This window comes from Annulohypoxylon truncatum (assembly GCF_022578515.1).
Source record: "Annulohypoxylon truncatum strain CBS 140777 unplaced genomic scaffold F4807scaffold_20, whole genome shotgun sequence".
NCBI lineage: Eukaryota > Fungi > Ascomycota > Sordariomycetes > Xylariales > Hypoxylaceae > Annulohypoxylon > Annulohypoxylon truncatum.
In genome coordinates this window covers 115,244-135,266 of record NW_025953806.1, presented here as the reverse complement: position 1 = coordinate 135,266, position 20,023 = coordinate 115,244, and the positions used below count along the sequence as shown (strand labels likewise).

The window sequence follows — 20,023 nt, the reverse complement described above, 5'->3', positions numbered from 1 at the left end:
ACGGAGTGCGTCTAACCGCCAATAATAGAATATGTGAGCGGAAATGCTGGACAGATACATAAAGACATCCCTGAGCTGAGCCGCTTAAGGTCCCTGTAGATCAGAACGGCCAGAATCCTCTTCTGTCTCTGGAATTTTCAGAGCAAACTAACGATTGTTTTGTGAGTAAGAATCATCTCAGCAACCCGTTCGGGATAGCTCAACACAAGATGAAGGCTGATGCTTTTACTGAAAGGACGTCCACAGGAATGGGCAGCCCATGTAGGATGATATGTAGTAGAGTAACATCAATATTCAATCATAAAAAGCTTATGTGCATGATGTACACAAGCATCAAGCCAAAACGCGGTTGACTAATGCCCGTGACTACCCTCTATGAAGATAATATAGTGGGTGACGAGATAAGTGTGAAGGAACCGTACGAAGGTCAGTCGACATTCACTAGTTATGTGGTGCTGCATTCCTAGTAGGTGCCCACACTCCGCGGTCTAGAATTCCAAGAACCGGTATGTTTCTAGATCACTCGTCCATTAATCATAGCTTCTTCCAATATCAACCGGCGAAAGATGTACGTTCAGGTACTGTCCTTCCTTTCAGAGTTGCATATCCTATGCACGTTGGTAATCTTGAATGTACAGTCCCATTTGACGCCCGAGGAGGCTCTGACAGTGGCGGGGCAAGGGTGTAGATCCTTCATCCTTTCGAGTCCTTCGGTGCGAGGCACTATTACCTAAGACGGCAGTCGTAGAACCATCATGTTTCGATCTTTGGTTATGCTCATAGCGTATGACGAGATATGGAGTTTTTCTGACACCCACCGGGATAGTCGACGATAAAGAACATTATACGGGCAACGATTAGACAGCAAGGCTACCGTGTCCTACAGGAATAGATGAGTTGACCAACTCACCCTACATGAGACTTGTCTCTATATACGAAAAAAGCAGCTCCCGGTGAGCCAGATATGGGTAATGGATGACTTTATGGTGTGTGGCCAATGCAAGGGACGAAGCCCTTTTCCCCTTGGGGGAGGCAATCCCAAGATGTATACTAACTAGATGTCGAAATCGTAGAGTGATAATATTTACATGAGACTTGCTAAAACGAACAACACAAAACACGTACAAGCCGTTTTGCGCATGTTGTGGCGTCTTAATAGCTATGACATATAGGCATACTTCAGGATATCAATGTGAAACTTCCGGGCAAGAGAAGACACCCTACAGCACAGCCCAACTATGCCATCGACCAAATACCAGGTAAAGGCGTTGTAGTAATGGACACGAGCTCAAGCCATACCCAAGCTTTGTCTCGATTTCCCAAACCTCAACAGTTGGATGCCCGGACACCAACGAACCCGGGTTTATATCATTGTCCGCTAATCCGGCTGAGACCATGCGGCTAAATTGTGCAACGTCGTACGATGCCCGCCGTCGCGGCCTTACGGAACATAACCGATACGTCTGTTCGACATTAAAAGAGCTATCCGTGAATGAGGCGAAATATGTCGTGCATTTATCCCTCGTCGACCGGTTCAACTTCGTCAAGCAGCTCAGTATACGCTGCCTTAGTGAACAGCATCTTAACACTCCACGGGTCTCCGTTCGGTCGTAAGAGGAATGATACGTTACACAGAGATCCCTAAATATACGGGGCGCCGGTAGAGGTGGTCGTGATAGTAGAGCTCAATGTTTACCTATGTCCAGGTATACCATCAAGCCGTAGCTGAACAAAGCCTCTCAAACTCATTGATTAGATGTATATAAAACGTGAGGTGGATAAAGTGATAACATTCCAATGAGTGACATGCCGAGAAGACCCTCGTCGTTAATAACATGGTAGTGAGGGCGAAGGAGCAACGTTCCGTGCAAAGATCAACATGTCTGTAATATATTATACAGCCGGTTGGCATAAGGCACCAAGTCAGATGGCTTCGGTTTGCAGTAAGGAGGGACATAAAACCATATTGGTGTTGCTAAACTTCAGGATCTTGTTACGCTACTCTGGGGCGAATGTAATGTTGCCGACAAGATACAGAGATTGTATCTTCCATCTATTCCGCTGTAGGGGTGGAGTTCTCCCTGAGTTTTCTGAGTCACATGAGGGATAGTCAAGATAATTTCGAGTCTATGTCGTGTCACGGATTAGCATTAGATGGACCGGGACTCTAGAATGAATGCCGAGTTCCGAGGAAACCTGAACTCTATTTAGGCGTACACATGAGAGTAAACCCGTGTCGCGCTGTCTATGTTATCATAAGTAACCTTCCGGTCGACGAACTGGTGAATGAGAGGTGGAAGCTCGATACCTATTTTGACGACTATGCGAGGGATCAGCTCGTAGACTATGGCAACGTCATTGAGTAGAATGTAGTAGCAAGGGGCCCGTATCAGCCGCATAAACATATGATATCAACGCCTGAACCCTCCATTATATGACTTCCGAAGCCCCCTAGAACATGAAGCTAATGCCTCTCCGGTAAGGGGCTTCTAGGCCACCTCCTATTCTATGCCCGTAAAGTTGGTATCAAAGAACTCTTACGGGCTGGTCTAAAGTAAAAGTTGATGTCCAACGGGCTTTCGAAGTATTCATGACCGGAGATGTAGCAATATGTCCAGTAGACGCATGATATGCTGTGGTGACTATCAATGCTAAGTCACCTTAATCGAGCTTAACAGATTCACCTTCAGCTAGTACGCTCCTGTATTCATGAGTTGAAAGTAGAGTGGCCAAGTCGCCTCTACGGAGGATATTAGAAGCTTTGTGCTTGAATAGGTAGGTATTGAGCGCGCACGAGTTCGATCAGTGGTGGCATTCGACAGTCAAGGGGAGAAGAGGAGACGGGAATGACGCGATTTCCTCAATCGACTAGGTCATGAGAGATCCTTCAAGCCGATGTTGTATAGGTAGCTTATTATGAGGTAGTCTGTAACCTCCAAAAAGGAGGCGGTGTCATATTGATAACATTCCCGTGTAAGAGGAACACTAAATTATTATATGTATGGACACAACTGAGAGATATGGGTTCTATGGAGAGACATGGAAGTGCGATACGTAGAGAGTGCAGTGGAGGTAGGTCGATTGAGCAAACTAGAGCTTGCACTTGCCAAGTAGTAGTTGAGGACATCTATAAACTTTCTTCAGGGATATATATTTTCCACAGGTAGCGTATTAGGAGGCAGTTTAAAGGGTATTCTTGGTTCGTGTCAAGTCCCTAGCAAATATGCTCTATCTATCAATAGCCAGTAATAAGCATGGTGCTAGATGGTCAAGAAAACATCTCTGAAGGAAAGCTATAAAACGAACCTGTGGTAACGATCTCATGGGAATTGATGGGAAGCACCCTTTAAACATGTGTTGGGACGTAATGCCAATATTATTATGGCATTCCTACTGAGTTAAGGTATATACAATACTCTAGTTATTAACCCCATGAGCATTTGACTAGATTTATGGAACTATGGTTCGAATCTCCCGATAGCGACGTTCCTTTCTGCCTTCTAGTGAATGCTTTTCAAATCCTGACTATCGAAAGGCCTATGGGTAGGTCCGTGGAAGCAGAGGCAAACTGTGGAAGGTACCGGACATTATCAATTTGTACCTTTCAGTATAGTGAAGAGAGATCTAACGACGTTGCTGAGCAGCATTGGGTTGGATACACGAACTAACTTCTCAACGTCTGGTTCGCCTCCTTTTGCTAGCTCGTGTTGGTTCTGCGGTGTTAAGCTCTTCAGTCTTGACTACTTCCGTGACCGCAACCTGGCGCCTCTTTCGGGAACGACTTGTAGGCTTGCTTGTGGCGATATCTTCTTCAGCCTCCTTAACTTCAACTTTGATATCAACCACTTCGGTTTTGCTCGATGCTTGTTCCGAGAATGACTTTAAGTTTGCGGTGAAGAGTACTGATTGAGCCCATCCTGCCTGTTTACCCCATATCTCCCGAAAGTGATCACCGACAGCGTCATACATGGCCTTGGAGAACGTCTTTGTTTTGACCTTGCCGAATTTGTAATCTCTCTGAGCGATCTGCCACACATGGGTATCTACGGGGATTGCCTCATCCCATCCCAGACCCATAAGGCAGACGCAGTCTGCAACCTTTGGCCCAACGCCAGAGAGAGTGAGAAGTTCCTCATGGGCGAATCTGTAGGTAGGCGGTCCGTCGGCTTCCTCCGTCTTCATGGTAGACCAGCCCGGGTTATCAGGATTGATTAAACTCTCGAGCCATCCTGCTGGTCTTTCCTCCGTGACTATACGAGCCGTCTCGGCGATGTATTTGGCCCGGTATCCAAAACCGAGCTCCCTGAGGTGAGCCTCTACCTTTTTCCCGCTCAAAGCTTGGGGAGTGGGGAAATCATGGAAGGCCTCGTCACCAATGTGTCCGATCAACGGGCCATAGTGTTTACAGAGCTTATGGACCTGTAAAGTGTAATGTTAGCACGTGAGTATAGAGTTCAAGAGGAATGGCTATGATATACCATTTGTGAGATACGCGAAATATTGTTGTTGCTGCTGCAGATGAACGCTATTAATGCTTCCCATGGGCTTTGACTTAGAATTCTAATTCCTGTAAACTTGGGAGCTTTCTTCCGGAAATTAGGGTCAGAATTAGACCATTGGTCATATAGTGCTGTTACTGTTGCAAGTATGAGTTAGTAAGAGAGTTGTGTATTAAGATAATTCTATGACTTAGCCGTCTAACAGTGCAATTCCTCAACGAATGAAATACATGGTATATTTTTGGAACACATGTTAAAAGTATCAGCTGGGCCTTGGGGTAGTCTTACAGTCATGCTTCAAACTAAAGTAATGTCGGAGGAGGGCTTCGGTATCATCATCACTTTCGCTCTCTGGCTCGCCTTTTACGGATAATGGAGGTGTCAACGATGGTGGAACAATTGGAGAAATCACTTTGTAGTGAAGATGAGTTTTGTCCTGTTTCAACGAGAGCAGTCGGCCATGTAGAACACAGTTCCTAATGATAAACCATCTTAGTAATTCATTTGGATACCTATCATTAAAGTAGAAGACGCGTTACCATTCATCGTCTATTTTGCGCCAACGAAATGACTGTCCACAGCGGAGTGTTGTCTCAATGCACAAATCGGTCAAGCTCAAAGGCAACTTTCGCCATTCGGATATTCGTATAGGAGACATTCAGATACTGAATTGAGTGAACTGTAGGAGAGATGTAAGTTTATATAGTGGTCAATGAATAAAACGTCCAATGTTTTTAGTCTTGTTAGGTGCATCGGACTTAAAGGCTTAAAGGGGGTTTAATAATTCTTTTCTTCAGTGGTGTTTCGCCTCTTTCCCTTATTTTTACTTTTTATCGCCCCAAAAGAGGAAAGCGGGGCTGATATCTGCTAAATCTAAGTAAGCTAGTCCCAACTAGGCTTAGCTATATGTATTCTGTACCACTTGAGCCACTCAGCGTCTGCAAACCTCCGACGTGAACCAACCAAAAAATCTATTTTCCAGCCTCGTTGTAGCTCCACTGACTGTCAACAGCTCAACCTAACTTACATACATGCAGCATAGCTCGTTATCTTCTAAGTTCTTTCAATTCCTGCCTGCTCTACTTTACCTTACCACCGTCTTCACTTTTGATTGAAGACTGTTCACTTTTTTTCATTTCTTTCGTACTGCATTTTGCACGAGGGATTGAATCAACATTATGAACGGAGACAGTTACACTTCTCGAGGTAAGAAAGCATTCCATTCCATTTAGGTTTCTATCATCCTATTGAGAACATATTAATTAAATGATCATATATAGATGGCCGTCATGGCTCATCTCGAGATTTTGCTCGCGATGACCGGAGAGACCGAGGTGATCGACGGGAGCGACGACGAAGCAGATCGCCTCGTCGGTCGCATCGTGATGCGAGAGATGAGGATGCTTATGCTTCAAGTCGCAGCCACCGAGATCGCGAACGTGAAGACCGATACGGTGGTGCTGGCGGCGGCAGAGACCGAAGAGACCGAGAATGGGATCGCGATCGTGGATCAAGAAGAGATGGTCGTCGCGAAGATGCTGGCGGCCGGCCCCCTCGACGCGACCGCGACTTATTCGATGATCGACGCGGTGGCGACAGGCGAGATCGCGACAGAATTGAGAGAAACCGAGATGATGACCTCTTCGCTCAGAATCGACGAGGACGTAGCCCAACGCCACCACCCAAGAAGCGCGAGCCAACTCCAGATCTCACCGACATTATCCCTGTTTTAGAGCGCAAACGACGCATGACCCAATGGGATATCAAGCCTCCTGGTTATGAGAACGTTACCGCCGAACAAGCCAAACTATCTGGCATGTTCCCCCTACCGGGCGCCCCTCGACAACAGCCTATGGATCCTACGAAATTACAAGCTTTCATGAACCAACCCGGCGGTGCGGTTAACAGCGCAGCACTGAAGCCAGGCAATTCCCGACAAAGCAAGAGATTGATCGTTTACAATGTCCCTCCTGGTTCAACGGAGGAAATGATCATGGGCTTCTTCAACCTTCAGTTGAATGGCCTTAACGTTGTTGAGAGTACCGACCCCTGCGTTCTGTGTCAAATTTCCAAGGACCAGTCATTTGCTCTTCTTGAATTCAGACACGCTTCGGAAGCTACCGTTGCCCTCGCCCTTGACGGTATCTCGATGGAAGCCGATGTTGCGAACGGCGCTGCTAATGGTAATGGACGTGGTTTGAAGATCCAGCGACCTAAGGACTACATTGTACCAGCCATTGCCGAGGATGTTCCATACAAGGCTGGAGTAGTCTCGAACGTGGTTATCGACACTCCGAACAAAATCAGCATCGCAAACCTGCCCCCGTACCTTACCGAAGAACAAGTCACTGAACTGTTGACCTCATTCGGCGAACTTAAGGCCTTGGCTTTGGTTAAAGATATTGGAACCGAGGAATCTCGCGTAAGTCACTCTTCATATTTGATTTGTATTGAATTTCTCGGATCTAAGTTTTGATAGGGTATCGCATTCTGCGAATTCGTTGATCCCGCCACAACAGACATTGCCATTCAGGGCCTCAACGGTATGGCCATCGGTGACAACAAGCTTAAGGTGCGGAAGGCTAGCATTGGTATAACCCAGGTCGCGGGCGTTGAGATGGGCGTGAATGCTATGTCCATGCTTGCCGGAACCACCGCCAACGACTCGGAGGAGACTCGTGTTTTGCAGTTACTGAACATGGTGACACCGGAAGAATTAATGGACAACGATGATTACCAAGGTATGCATTCTATCTATTCTTCATGCCTAAATTTGCTAACTTCATTAGAAATATGTGAGGATGTCCAAGAAGAGTGCTCGAAGTTCGGCCAGATCATAGATCTTAAAGTTCCTCGACCTACTGGTGGTAGTCGACAATCTTCGGGAGTTGGCAAGATCTATGTCAAGTATGACACGACGGCGTCTGCCAAGAAGGCTCTACAGGCTCTTGCGGGCCGAAAATTTGCAGACAGAACCGTAGTGACGACATACTTCCCAGAGGTGAGCATATCCATTCTTTATACGATAATTAATACTGACCTATTATGCGTAGGAAAACTTCGAGGTGGGCGCGTGGTAGTTAAAAAATGGGTTCATATAGTCTTTCATCCCGAAGTACGAAGAGGTTATTACCGCTGCGCAGATACGATTTGCGGGAAAGGAAGGCTGGGCTAACGAATCGCAAGGCTTAACACTGCGAATTGTACAACAACAGACATACGTGATGGAGTGGCGTACTAATGAGGCAATTCACAGCACTTGTCGGGCTTGAAATCACTGGATGTGTTCAATCATCGGAACGATATAATACTCGTTCGACATTTCCCGCGTAAAGCGTCAACTCGTAAATGGTCGCATACAGAGGTCGACAAATCCTGCCTTGTCTAAAGAGGTAAGGTTAATGATACTCGCCATTGCCCAATATCGTCCTCTTAAAAGAATGACAGCTGCTTCTGGACCAGTGCCTGATGATATTCTGTCTTGGCCGAATCATTCATGCATAGTATATGCTGTGTTGTTTCATCAGTAATATCTACTAATTTCGATGAAGATCTACGGGGTGATCTAAACATTTGAACAAGAAGGTTCTGTCGACGAGTTATGGTTTCGCCAATGAGACGTTACCCAGCGTGGGATGATTACATTATTACGTAACGTTTGCTTGGTGAGTGTACGGCGCTTGGGCTTTAAACTTGAAGTTATAACTGCACATGTGTAGTTGCACATAGCTGTGGCATTAGTTAGCTAAAGCTATCCAACCCTTCAAGTTGAAAGTCCTCGAAAAAGTGTTCAAATTGTCGCACACTAGTCTATCATGTCGAAACCAACAGTATCAGATTTTTTGCTCTCGAACCCCGAGATAAGTGACCTGTATCAGCGAGCTACTCAGTCCGACTTTCTTAGCCTTGCTGGTCAAGGCCAGTTACCCCCGGATATTCTTAGTCAATGGCTATCTCAAGATCGGCTCTACGCCCAGGCCTACGTTAGATTTGCTGGAGGATTGATCTCTCGTGTTCAACTACCGACTAGGTTGAATGACCGAGAGACCACAAAAAGTCTGGAATGGCGCATTCTGACGCTGATCCAGACTGCTCTTGCAGGTGTTACGAGGGAGCTACAGTTATTTGAAGAAGCCGCTAAGAAATACGGACTGGACCTTGAAGCCCTCGGACCTGTGGCCGAAGGAAATAATTTGTCCAACAAGTCGACCGTTTTCGGACCTAATAAGGTCACGCAGGATTACATCAACTTATTTGACTCATTCGCCGCGCAGCCTCGCGGAGATGCGTCCAAAACTCTCCTAGACGGATTGGTCCTCCTCTGGACTACGGAGAAAGTTTACCTAGATTCTTGGACCTATGCAAAACAGCAGGCTTCGGGTAATACAGATAGTAAAGCGGATCTCGACGGCGGAGCTTTACGGAAGGAGTTCATTCCTAATTGGACTTCTGAGGAGTTCGTGGCTTTTGTGGATGAGTGTCGGGAGTGTCTGGATGCCTACGCCGCCACACAAGCTGAGGACACGGAGGAAGTCATCGCTACGGGTTCGATGGTGCTTTACAAGAAAGTCCTTGTCCTCGAGGAATCGTTCTGGCCAATGGTCGCATGAGGGCAGTACTTTTCAGACCGAAAACGTTCGTCATTCAACCCTGAAAAACGTAATCATATAGATCGAAGATTCTTTTGAGGAAGAGTAGCTGGGTTGTGAGGCTAAATCACTGAGGATACTAGGTATCGCTGTTATGTTTGAATGACTAGGTACCAGTCATCCAATTTAATACTGAAATAAAATATCAAATCACAGTAGTAGGAAAAGAAGCGCTTTAGGGGATGAACTATATTGCTTTTAGCCATAAACTGGGTTTAATGATAGATTGATATAAACCAATCGCTCAATTCAATATCCGAGATACTTAACGGTTATCGCCCCATATTTTATTGTTGTCGAGGTAACGATAAGTGCCACAGGTGCCACAATCAAAATAGTCAACAAGGGACAGGGGTGAAACTTACATCTATTATTTACACCGACTAACTCCACACCACCACCGCTTGTCGCATGTTGATCTTCCCAACTTCAACAACGAATAATACTAACATTGCAGGCCGGCTCTGGTTCCCTGAAGCGAGCATCGCCATTGTCGCTATTTCCTTATTCTAAAAAAATGGCTGCTGGTGATCTCATTGATTTCGACATCATCGAAGGGCAAAAGGAGAATATTCAGTCCTTGCCCGGAGGACGATCGGCTAGGAAGCTCGTCGAAGCCTTTTCACCATCCCCTCTACACAAACTCTCAACACCTACACCAACAGACACTAAGAATATCAACGACTGTATCAGAGCCGAGTACGAGGAAGAGATTGCAAACATTTCCGAGTCTGACGACCCTTTGGATGTCTTTGACCGATACGTCCGATGGACCTTTGATGCGTATCCCTCTGCGCAAGCTACACCTCAATCGCAATTGCACACTCTACTTGAGCGTGCCACCAAGTCTTTCATTGGCTCAGCGCAATACAAGAACGACCCCAGATATCTGAAGTTGTGGCTTTTATACATCAAGTTCTTCTCCGACTCTCCTCGAGAGACATACGTTTTCCTATCGCGCCATAGCATCGGCGAAGGACTAGCCTTATTCTACGAGGAGTACGCCGCTTGGTTGGAAAGCGCTGGCCGTTGGGCACAGGCTGAGGAGGTATACAAACTAGGCATTGAGCGTGAGGCGAGACCGGTGCAGAGATTGGTTCGCAAATTCGGCGAATTTGAGCAGAGGCGGGCGCAAGATCCTGCCGCAGCGGACGCTCCGTCATCGCCAGCGCTACCGACAGTTCGACCAGCACTAATGGCTAAAATCGACCCTTACGCTGCTATGGCGCGAGCGCCGGACCCCCAGGCTCCTAGGCCAAACATGGGTCTCGGCGGTCAATCCTCGAAGCCAGGAAAGGCCAAACTAGCTGTTTTCTCAGACGCCGGCTCTGAACCAAGTGCAATGTCAAAGATGGGCGAAGGTGCGAAGGGTTGGGATACAATAGGATCATTGTCGGATCGTAAGAAGGAGAATATGGTGGAGGCAAAGCCCTGGGTGGGAGAGACGTTGACGACGCAAGTGAAGAAGAGTAGCGGGCCAAAGATGGCTGTATTCCGCGATCCTGTAAGTTAATATCTCTAACCCTATGTGGCAATGCCCATTTGTTGATAACAGCAGGACTAATTTATGGCGTTTGCGCGATTGTGTATATTCAGTCTATGGCGAGAATAGCAGAGTCTCATATTGTCATTGCCCCTTCAAAGCACCAAGTGATCGTGAACCCCCACAGTGGTAAAAGAGAGCGCGTCTTTGTTAATCTCGAGGCTATCTATCCAACTCCTGAGGAGCCTGGGACTGAACTCAGTTTCGAAGAATTATGGGCTGCAAATCAAGGTTGGCTTGATGTGTGCTGGGATGACGACGACAGCATTGTAGAGGAGCAAGAGGAATTAACACCCCGAAAACCAGAAGTCGATTTGCTTGGCCACAGGATGGCAGAGAAGTTGATGATTCACCACGACGCCGTAGAGCTCGATGAGAACGGTTTAGTGAAAGATCAGGTCAGGCCAGTAAAAAGCAAAAAGAAGAAAATGATGGAAGTCAACGAAACTCAAATTAGTGAGTCACTATCACCACTATCACTGCTATCCCCGCTATGACCACTATCATCACTCTCGTCACCGACCCTTCTACGCCACATTTTCAGGTTAGGCAACCGCGAAAGATTAAACTCACTAATTCCTTCATAGTTAAAGCAAAACTTGACTCACCATCGGGCCCGAAAATCAAGAAGAAAAGCAACATGTATTCTTCTGAACCGACAATGACAATGCACACTAAGGCAGCGACTAATGAGATCTACGAGCTGTTCAATGCTCCCCTCAAATCTACCAAAGAGGAAAACGAGGAGAGTGGTGACGAAGAGTATCTGACAGATGGCGACTACACTAGTGGTGGAGAGAGCGCCAATACCACCAGACAAATCTCGACAAGTGAAGCTGGTGATGATGAGACGTCTGACGTCAAGAGTGTGAGCGAATGGTCCGATTTCACGGCCCAGAAGCACGTCCCCAAAATTGAAGGTGATGGCGACGATGAACAGGTGGATGGAGAACAAAGCGATTCTGAGGTGTCGGATCTTATCGACACAAAAGATGATGACGAAGAATCCGAAGATTCACCTCCGAGAACTAGGACTAGGTTCATCCCCATTCCACCTGAAGACTACGAAGCACCTACCCGACCGTATAGGGACCCGGCCGAGGTGGCTAACAACCGCCTGCCATTCATGACACCTATCACGGAACGTACAGAATCCTCTCTCGGTCTCGCCACCGCAGCCAAGTACACTATTACCAAAGTTCTTAGTAAGAGAGATAGTCGTGGTGACTTGACTGAAGAGGATGAGGATGAAGATGACGAAGACTTCGGACCGCTGAGTAGCCCTCTACGCGAAGTTCTGAATGAGAATCGTTCACCATTAAAGATCTCACAGCCTCTCCTGAAGAAGCTGAAAGCTGCTACACCCCCTAGTCAACCCAAGGCAAAGAATATACCGAAGGGGCCAATTATCAAGGAGCTGCGATGCAACCCGGTCGATAAGGCTATTCGAGATGAGATCCTTGAATCTATGCACCCTCCGCTTAGCTCATATCCCGGCTTCTACGACCATCGTAATGAGAGATGCGACAAGGGTGCCGAGGTTCGCAAATTCGCTAAAGCTATGGCGAAGGCGGGAGGCAAAAAGGATGGCGACAAGACAGGCACCATTCACTCCCTGCCCGTGCTCGAGTTTCCCGAGATTATAGGAGACTACACTGTCAAGCGAGAACTAGGCGCTGGAGCGTTCGCCCCGGTCTACCTTGTCGAGAACTCGTCGCCGGACTCCGACGATGACGATGAGAACGCACCTAAGGTCGCCATGGGTAAGGGTGCTTTTGCAACAACTAGTCGCAACCACCTCGAAGCTTTGAAGATGGAACAGCCGCCTACGGCTTGGGAGTTTCATATGATGCGTCTCGCCGCCACACGTCTGGGCCCGCAGCACCGCGCGACGGCCTCTATCTCGGCCGCGCACGAACTACACCTGTACCAGGACGAAGGGTTCCTATTCCTCCCCCTCCACCCGCACGGCACCCTCCTAGACGTCGTCAACTTCTTCAGCGAGACCAACAAGGCGCCCATGGACGAGCCGCTCGCCATGTTCTTCAGCATCGAGCTGCTGCGGACGGTCGAGGCGCTGCACTCAAAGCAGATCCTGCACGGGGACCTCAAGCCGGACAACTGCCTGCTGCGGCTCGACGACGGCGGCGCGTCGGCCTCGTCGGCGCTGTCCTGCCAGTGGCGGGCGGACGGGTCGGGCGGCTGGGCGGGCCGCGGCGTGGTGCTGATCGACTTCGGGCGCGGCATCGACATGCGGGCCTTCGACGCGGAGGTGCAGTTCGTCGCGGACTGGCGCACGGACCAGCACGACTGCGCCGAGGTGCGCGAGGGCCGCCCCTGGACCTGGCAGCTCGACTACCACGGCCTCGCCGGCACCATACACACCCTCCTCTTCGGCAAGTACATCGAGACGGCGCGCGCGGCGGACCATCAGAGCGGTCTCGGCACGTCTGCCGGCAGGCGATACCGCGTCCGCGAGAGCTTCAAGCGGTACTGGCAGACGGAGATCTGGGGAGAGTGTTTTGATGTCTTGCTCAATCCGGGGAGTCATGTCGATGCGGAGGATGGACGGCGGATGCCGGTGAATCGCAGCTTGAGGCGCGTCAGGGAGCGCATGGAGAAGTGGCTTGAGGCTAATTGTGAGAAGGGTGTTGGATTGAGGGGCTTGATGGCTAGGGTTGAGGGGATGGCGAGGGCGAGGCGGCATTGATTGGTTATGTGGTATGAATTAATGGATGGATGGATAGGAAATGTGGCCATGAGACTTTGAACGCGTACGTCTGAATTGCATTGTTGGGCGTTGAGGGGGTTAGGGGTTAGGGGTTCGCATTTCTCTCTCACGAGGTTCCGGAACATCATTCGTGGTCGCGGCATGTTTACTACACTTCTGCCGAGTTAGGCAGAAGGCGGTGGCGGCGGTATTCTTTCTACCTTTATCGCCTTTACCCCTTGTTCATACGAAATTTGCAGTCAGGATTATTGCTTTTGTTTACATACCCCCCCATACCAGTAACGCCTTGCCTTCCTTTTTATGAAATCAATAGAGTACAGTCCTATTATGACAAACACACCGTTAGACCTTGTTATGATCAGATTCCACATGATCCCCGTGAAATGTCCTTGACCGTGACGCAATTATCTAGGTAATCACTCGGAATCTTCGTCCTCCGAAGCCTCGGCTTTCTTCTTTCCGCGCTGCGTCTTCTTCTTCGGCGCGGCCTTGGTGGCCTTCTTCGCGTCTTTGGCGCTCTTGCGATCGACCTGGTCCTGGATCTTGTCGCGCTCGGCGGCGCCCTCGGCCTGCAGGCGCTTCTCGAGGGCCTTGAACTGGTCGCCGTCGATGTCCATGCCGATCAGGGACTCGAGCAGCTTGATCTCGTCGGCCCAGACCTGCTTGTCCTCGTAGGTCTTGCCGTCGGCGCCCTTGCGCTCGATGGGCGTCTCGAGGATCATGGGCATGTCGCGGAGGTCGTCGTGGTTGACGATGGCGTGGAAGGCGCGCAGGCCCAGGAAGCCCGTGCCGATGTTCGCGTGCAGGTCCCGGTGCGAGTCCAGCGGCGCCTTGCTGTCGTTCAGGTGGAAGGCTTTGAGGTACTGGCTTCCGACGATCTCGTTGAACTTGTTGAGGAATTGGTTGAAGAGTGAGGGTTCGCGGATGTCGTAGCCGGCGGCGAAGGCGTGGCACTGTGGTTCGTGGTGAGTACTGGCTTTTTTTTTCTTCCCAGGAAAATGGGCGAATGGGTATGTAGATAGACTTAAAAAGGGGATGTACTTACTGTGTCTATACAGACTCCAACTCTGTCCTTATCGTCCACGAGTCGGATGATATTTCTTAGATCCTCGAGTGTGGTGCCGATGACGTTGCCTTGCCCAGCCATGTTCTCAAGTACCGTGATCACGGTTCTCGTCTCCTCATGTGCCTTGTTCAGCTGCTTTACTATACGCGCGATAGCCTCTTCTCTGGGCTCGCCGTTGGTATTTCCCGGGTGGAAATTATACAGCTTGATGCCGAGCGACTCGCAGCGCTTCAAGTCATCCAAGAACGAATTGTACGCCTGCTCCGCCTTCTCCTCATCCGCCGCCGCGAGGTTCACGAGATACGATCCGTGTGGTAGGCAGTGTTTGTGAACCTCGAATTTGTTGCTCTTTGACAGGGTAAGGAATCCGTCGAGGGCATCGGGCGCGATAGGCGGATTTACCCATTTCCGCTGGGACTTTAGGAATAGCGCAAACGCATTTGCACCGATGTGCATAGCGTTTGTAATCGAATTTTGTACACCTAAGGAATTGATGTTAGCTCGGAGCGAGTTTGAACACATAGAGGCATCACGAACCTCCTGCGCTGCTGACGTGCGCGCCAATATACATAGGCTTCTTAAGAGTATCTATAACGGTTCGCTTGGCAAGTTCCACAAGCTCTTCAGCCTTTCCCTTGGCGGTCTTGCGTTTCTTTGCGGCCTTGGGTTCCGGCGCAGCGGGTTCCACGTCATCTTCATCCTCTTCGACCTTTCTCTTTCCAGCTTTGCCTTTCGGCGCAGTGGCAGCGGGCGCCGCGACGGCCTTGCCTCGTCGAGATGACTGACGAGGAGGCATTGTGTGGAAGTTTTTCGCCGCTGCGAGAAAGAATCGACGTGGTTGAAAATAAAGGTGGTATAAACTCTTCATGAAAACCGTAGGATCAAAGTAGAACTGGATATGTAGACCGTGAATTGAGTGCACGCCGACGCGTCCGGACGCGAGAGTCAGTGACTCGTAATCACGTGTGATCAATTAAAGTTTCGAGTTATTATCGATAAGATGACATTTTCTCTCAACCTTATCAACAATTAATAATTAGGTACATAACCCAGAAATGTGACAATTCACATTCGCATACAAGAGCAAACTCGAAACTTGAAACCCACACTAAACCAAGTAGCCGGTAGACGAATCAGGATGACGGATAGCCAATTACCAGTTGAGGTCTCAATTTGCAATCCTGGTGGTGATGATCACTCAGTCCCTTGTCATTGGGTTTCTTGAAACATCGTATGAGAGAGCAGCAATCGAGCACGATGCGGCGCGCTGGCTTTATCCAATCTTATCGCCGTGGCTAGGTCAAACAGTTTTTATGCAAATATAATCCATAATCCATCCATTACATCGATGGGATGGATGATACATTAATGGTTAGTACGTGGGGCAATTAGTAAAGGATGAGCAGGATGAGATACTACTAGTATGAAAAAGACCCGGCGCAATTATATTATTCTGTTTCTATTTACAGCGATATCAAAGCACGTTTCGAGGCTTTCAACTGTCATTTGGAGCAGTATACCTAGGTTGGGAGATGCCGCTCTCCGCACATACGCACGCACGGCCAACGATAACAAACACGGCCAACTGCGGTAGAGACAGAAATTGCAAGAGATCACACGATCAATTACGAATTCGGGTAAAGTCCCTGGTGGTCGGGAATTTAGAGTCGTCTTGCCCAGCCGACGGACGTTCGCCTAGCAATTTGAAATGCATTTTCTTGCAGCGCCGAGGGAAAGCTTAGCAGAAGCTTTAGCAGCTTAGCAGCATCTCGACGAAATGATGGAACATTGGAATCTCTCTTTGGCCAACCATAGCTCGAGACGTTTTCTTCCGGCCCAGCCTGCAGCTGTTTACTAGGCTGCTAGGGCGGGGGTCCAAAGCTAGTAGTCCCTCTTGCAGAATCTTCCTCCCTCGGCAGGTCGAGTTCCAAGGTTCGCCTTCGGTGACCACGGCTACCATGATCCTGGCTTACAGCATCTCGAACGAACGTCGGCCCGCATGGTCCCTGTCTTAGCCCCATGTATCCCCACGGCTTATTTGCTACATGAGGTACTTCTGACGTTCGGAAAGGATTAGCTTCCCCAGTCTCTTGCAGGGGGCATCTACCGAATCATCTGGCCCAGGGGGAAAACGTGCTGGATTTACCACATCTGATTGGTTAATCTTTCGTCGTCAAGAGATCTGGAAGATACGACCAAAGTCAAAGTCTAACATCCAACATATTGGTTTCTGCAAGCCGGATATGACTTTACGTCAAATGGAGACAATCTCGTCACGATTCGAACTTCCCTTTTGAGATTCTGCTCAATCGGATTGTCTTTCATCTGAACATTCGTATGCTTTTTCCAGATCGACAATTACTTGCTCATGGAATTCGTAACAGACTAGACTTGGCTCTCTTGGCCATAGCACTGACTGGTCTCAACTTATAGAACATGTCTATCTGCGTCAATGATTAGCCCTCCCGTCTGCTCGCGTGAGGTACTACTGTCCAAAGCTTCTGACGCCGCCAGGTTATGCACCCCCGTTAGCCAAGAACATTCTAAGACCCGCACTCATGGATGGTACGTAAGGAAGTCGGTCCCCTAAACAACTTTTGTGGGGGATCTCTTGCCAGTCAGAAGCCAAGAATCCCCATCGTGCCCCGAGTACAACCTAGTCCACTAACCTAGCAAGCCTAGTACTCCTAGTTTGTACCGAATCGTAGCATCTCTGATCGATGGAAGCGTATACCTTTCGTGAGGTAGCTTGCCACGGCCAGTCCGTAGTAATTTTTCCCGCTTAGTCTATTGTTCGTTTATATATCTGTGTTGGTCATTCTCGAACACAATTCCTCTTCTTTTTTCATATCCTTTAACCACGCCATACCAGCGGCAGAGGCATCATCTTATACGTTTCGTACATAAGTGGCTACGGAGGAGCTACACAACGCCCGTGCCGCGTGCCTATCGCTTAATATAACCTTCCTTTCAACAAACAAACCCTAGGAAACGGTACACCAAGACAGCCTTATCCGTACCCTTTCCCCTAAAGCCAAGACGGCCCTGTCAAGCATTACCAACTTTGTTGTTATATCCTATCACAATAGACTTTGATCGCAACCTATCAGAATAAGCTTGTGTTGATCCTTTCGAGAGCCGATCGGCCTCCTCATCCTTATTTCCTCTTTTCCATCCGCTCTCCCTATATCACTACCTATCCCCATACAAAGCCATGGCGAACCTCCTTCGTCGCCACCACGAACATGATCCCCCGATAGGGGAGATCCCCGTTCCTCACGGCCCCGAGACGGGTGATGAACACCAACACTACCCTCGAAGGAACTCGACCAGTTATGCTACCGACTACGAGAGACAGATTTTCTCGCATCTAACGCATCCCGACGACTCGTACACGGATGATGGCGTCTACTGGGCTGATCTGCCTTTCTGGAAGCGCTTTTCTTTCGTCAGTGCGGTGGACCGGGCTGAAAGTGCCGCCGAAGCCAAAGGTATCTGGGCTATGGTCAAGGAAGACCCTCTTAGCCCGGTCTCTTGGTACTTCAGAAACGCCATTCTCCCTGGTGCTGGTCTCGGCCTAGAAGGTTACGTCCTTTTTTCCATTGGCAATCTCGAACCTCTGTTTGAGGCCGCATGGCCGAGCTGCTGGAAGTCAGGTGCGCCCGATTGTAGCACTAATTGGGTGGCCTCTGTAACCTACCTTGAGATTATTGGTATTATGGTCGGTCAAGTGGCGGTCGGAGTAAGTCTTTTTAATACCATTTCTCCAAGAGTCGGAAATAGCGCAATGTTACTGACAATTTCTTCGTATAGATTATTGGCGACTGGATCGGTCGACGATGGGGTTTGATACAAGATGCCCTGGTCATGTTTCTCGGTCTTCTCATGTTGACCGGATCGTGGGGAACAACACTCCAAGGTTGGGTCATCATGTACGCCTGGTCTTTGTTCGTCTACGGCATCGGAGTCGGCGGCGAGTATCCCATCACAGCTACTTCGTCGATGGAAAATGCCGTCACCGCCGGTAGATTGTCGACCAGAGATGATCGCCTCCACCGTGGTCGCAAAGTCACCATGGCATTCTTGATGCAAGGTTGGGGTCAATTTGTCAACCAAGTCGTCCTCATTGTCCTCTTGGTGATCTTCAACCGAGGTCACGGCAACCCCCCGTACTCCGTAACCGCTGCTCAGTACGCCTTCCGTCTGTCCTTCGCCTTCCCAGCTATCGGCACTTTATGGCTGGCCTATTACCGTACTTGGCGCATGAAGTCTGCCAGCAAGCAGCTCGAGAAAGCCAAGAAGAAGTCGAAGGTAACGGGATACGATGTTCGATCTCTCAAGTTGACATTTAGCAACTTCGGTGGACGTCTATTCGCCACTGCCGGTGGATGGTTCTGCAACGACGTCTTTTTCTACGGCAACAAGCTCTTCCAAGGTCAATTCATCAAGGTCATTTCTGACAACCCTAGCTCGATTATGACAACGTGGACATGGAACTTGGTCAACGTCGTCGTTTCGCTCGCCGGCTACTACATGGCTTCCATGCTAATTGACAACAAGATGTATGGAAGGAAAGCTATGCAACAGGTTAGTGGTCTCTTTCCACTCCTTCACTCTTCGTGTGACTGACATGCAATTAGGTCGGCTTCTTCATGTGCTTTGTCATGTTCGTAGTACCCGCATTCAAGTACGACTACTACATCAGCTCGGCAGGCATCCATGCATTCCAGGCGATGTACTTCTTGTCATCCTTCTTCAATCAGTTCGGCCCCAACTCCGTCACCTTCCTCGTCGCTGGAGAGGTATACCCCACTCAGATTCGAGCCAGCGCCCACGGATTTTCCGCAATGATTGGAAAGGCCGGTGCTCTCTTGGCTTCAGTTTTGTACAACTACATCGATACCAGGACCAAGTTCCACGTTGTACCCTGGTTTGGTCTTGCGGGTATGGTCATCACATACATCTGGCTCCCCGACACTACCGGTCTCGATCTCAAGGAACAGGAGCGCCGATGGCAATACATCCTTGAAGGCCGCGACAGCGAGTACCATGGCATCGCTATCCACCCGGCGCATCTTTCCCTCTGGGAACGATGGATGGGCGTCGGAAAGAACTACCACCCCGACTTGGACATGAAGGCCAAGATTAGGGATATGCGAACCGACTGGGAGGAGCGAGAGGCCGCCAGAGCTGGCAGCGACGTGGAATCAGTGACTCCTATTGACGATGACGAAGAATACACAAATGATATCCACGACTACTTCAGGGGCACTGTCACCGGTAGCATCAACTCTCTGAAAGGAGAGAAGTCAAAGGGAGTTGACAGGACTTCGGGCAATGCGCCCAGTGATAGAACACTCGAAGAACCGACTTTAGACGGAAATAAGGAGTCTACAACGGTATCGTAAGAGTGTTCATGTTGACTAGCGCTTCAAATTCGTGGGAGTGGATTTCTGGACTTCTAATTAGACTACCTATGGCTTCTCACCGGGCTCGCATGAGGTTAAGGGTGGCGGAACGTGATTGACGTGAGGA

At 49.0% G+C, this 20,023-nt stretch overlaps 6 protein-coding genes across 6 annotated transcripts; 4 read left to right on the top strand and 2 right to left on the bottom strand.

The window, feature by feature from the left end:
• Nucleotides 1-3,329: 3,329 nt before the first annotated feature.
• On the bottom strand, nt 3,330-5,267 carry F4807DRAFT_429187 (8-oxoguanine DNA-glycosylase). Its single transcript, XM_047998315.1, has 4 exons — nt 5,039-5,267; nt 4,788-4,975; nt 4,479-4,636; nt 3,330-4,419 (listed from the first exon to the last, which is right to left on the bottom strand). The coding sequence occupies exons 1-4, from the start codon at nt 5,155-5,157 to the stop codon at nt 3,673-3,675; spliced, it is 1,212 nt and encodes a 403-aa protein (XP_047853261.1). The 5' UTR covers nt 5,158-5,267; the 3' UTR covers nt 3,330-3,672.
• A 203-nt stretch (nt 5,268-5,470) lies between these two features.
• On the top strand, nt 5,471-7,867 carry F4807DRAFT_132127 (uncharacterized protein). Its single transcript, XM_047992998.1, has 5 exons — nt 5,471-5,705; nt 5,780-6,921; nt 6,979-7,240; nt 7,289-7,500; nt 7,553-7,867. The coding sequence occupies exons 1-5, from the start codon at nt 5,678-5,680 to the stop codon at nt 7,577-7,579; spliced, it is 1,671 nt and encodes a 556-aa protein (XP_047853260.1). The 5' UTR covers nt 5,471-5,677; the 3' UTR covers nt 7,580-7,867.
• On the top strand, nt 7,868-9,417 carry F4807DRAFT_132128 (heme oxygenase-like protein). The gene is made up of 2 exons (XM_047992999.1): nt 7,868-7,891; nt 8,051-9,417. The coding sequence occupies exon 2, from the start codon at nt 8,315-8,317 to the stop codon at nt 9,107-9,109; it is 795 nt and encodes a 264-aa protein (XP_047853259.1). The 5' UTR covers nt 7,868-7,891; nt 8,051-8,314; the 3' UTR covers nt 9,110-9,417.
• Nucleotides 9,418-9,665: 248 nt separating this feature from the next.
• Nucleotides 9,666-13,401, top strand: F4807DRAFT_461279 (Mad3/BUB1 homology region 1-domain-containing protein; the record flags this gene model as incomplete). Its single annotated transcript, XM_048001661.1, has 3 exons — nt 9,666-10,652; nt 10,745-11,147; nt 11,279-13,401. 3 exons carry the CDS (start codon nt 9,666-9,668, stop codon nt 13,399-13,401), a joined length of 3,513 nt encoding a protein of 1,170 aa, XP_047853258.1.
• Nucleotides 13,402-13,838: 437 nt separating this feature from the next.
• Nucleotides 13,839-15,284, bottom strand: F4807DRAFT_461278 (AP endonuclease; the record flags this gene model as incomplete). The annotated part of the gene is made up of 3 exons (XM_048001660.1): nt 13,839-14,375; nt 14,468-14,970; nt 15,026-15,284. 3 exons carry the CDS (start codon nt 15,282-15,284, stop codon nt 13,839-13,841), a joined length of 1,299 nt encoding a protein of 432 aa, XP_047853257.1.
• A 1,766-nt stretch (nt 15,285-17,050) lies between these two features.
• Nucleotides 17,051-19,934, top strand: F4807DRAFT_132048 (MFS general substrate transporter). The gene is made up of 4 exons (XM_047992997.1): nt 17,051-17,053; nt 17,166-18,230; nt 18,302-19,075; nt 19,129-19,934. The coding sequence occupies exons 2-4, from the start codon at nt 17,703-17,705 to the stop codon at nt 19,894-19,896; spliced, it is 2,070 nt and encodes a 689-aa protein (XP_047853256.1). The 5' UTR covers nt 17,051-17,053; nt 17,166-17,702; the 3' UTR covers nt 19,897-19,934.
• The last annotated feature ends 89 nt before the right edge of the window (nt 19,935-20,023 follow it).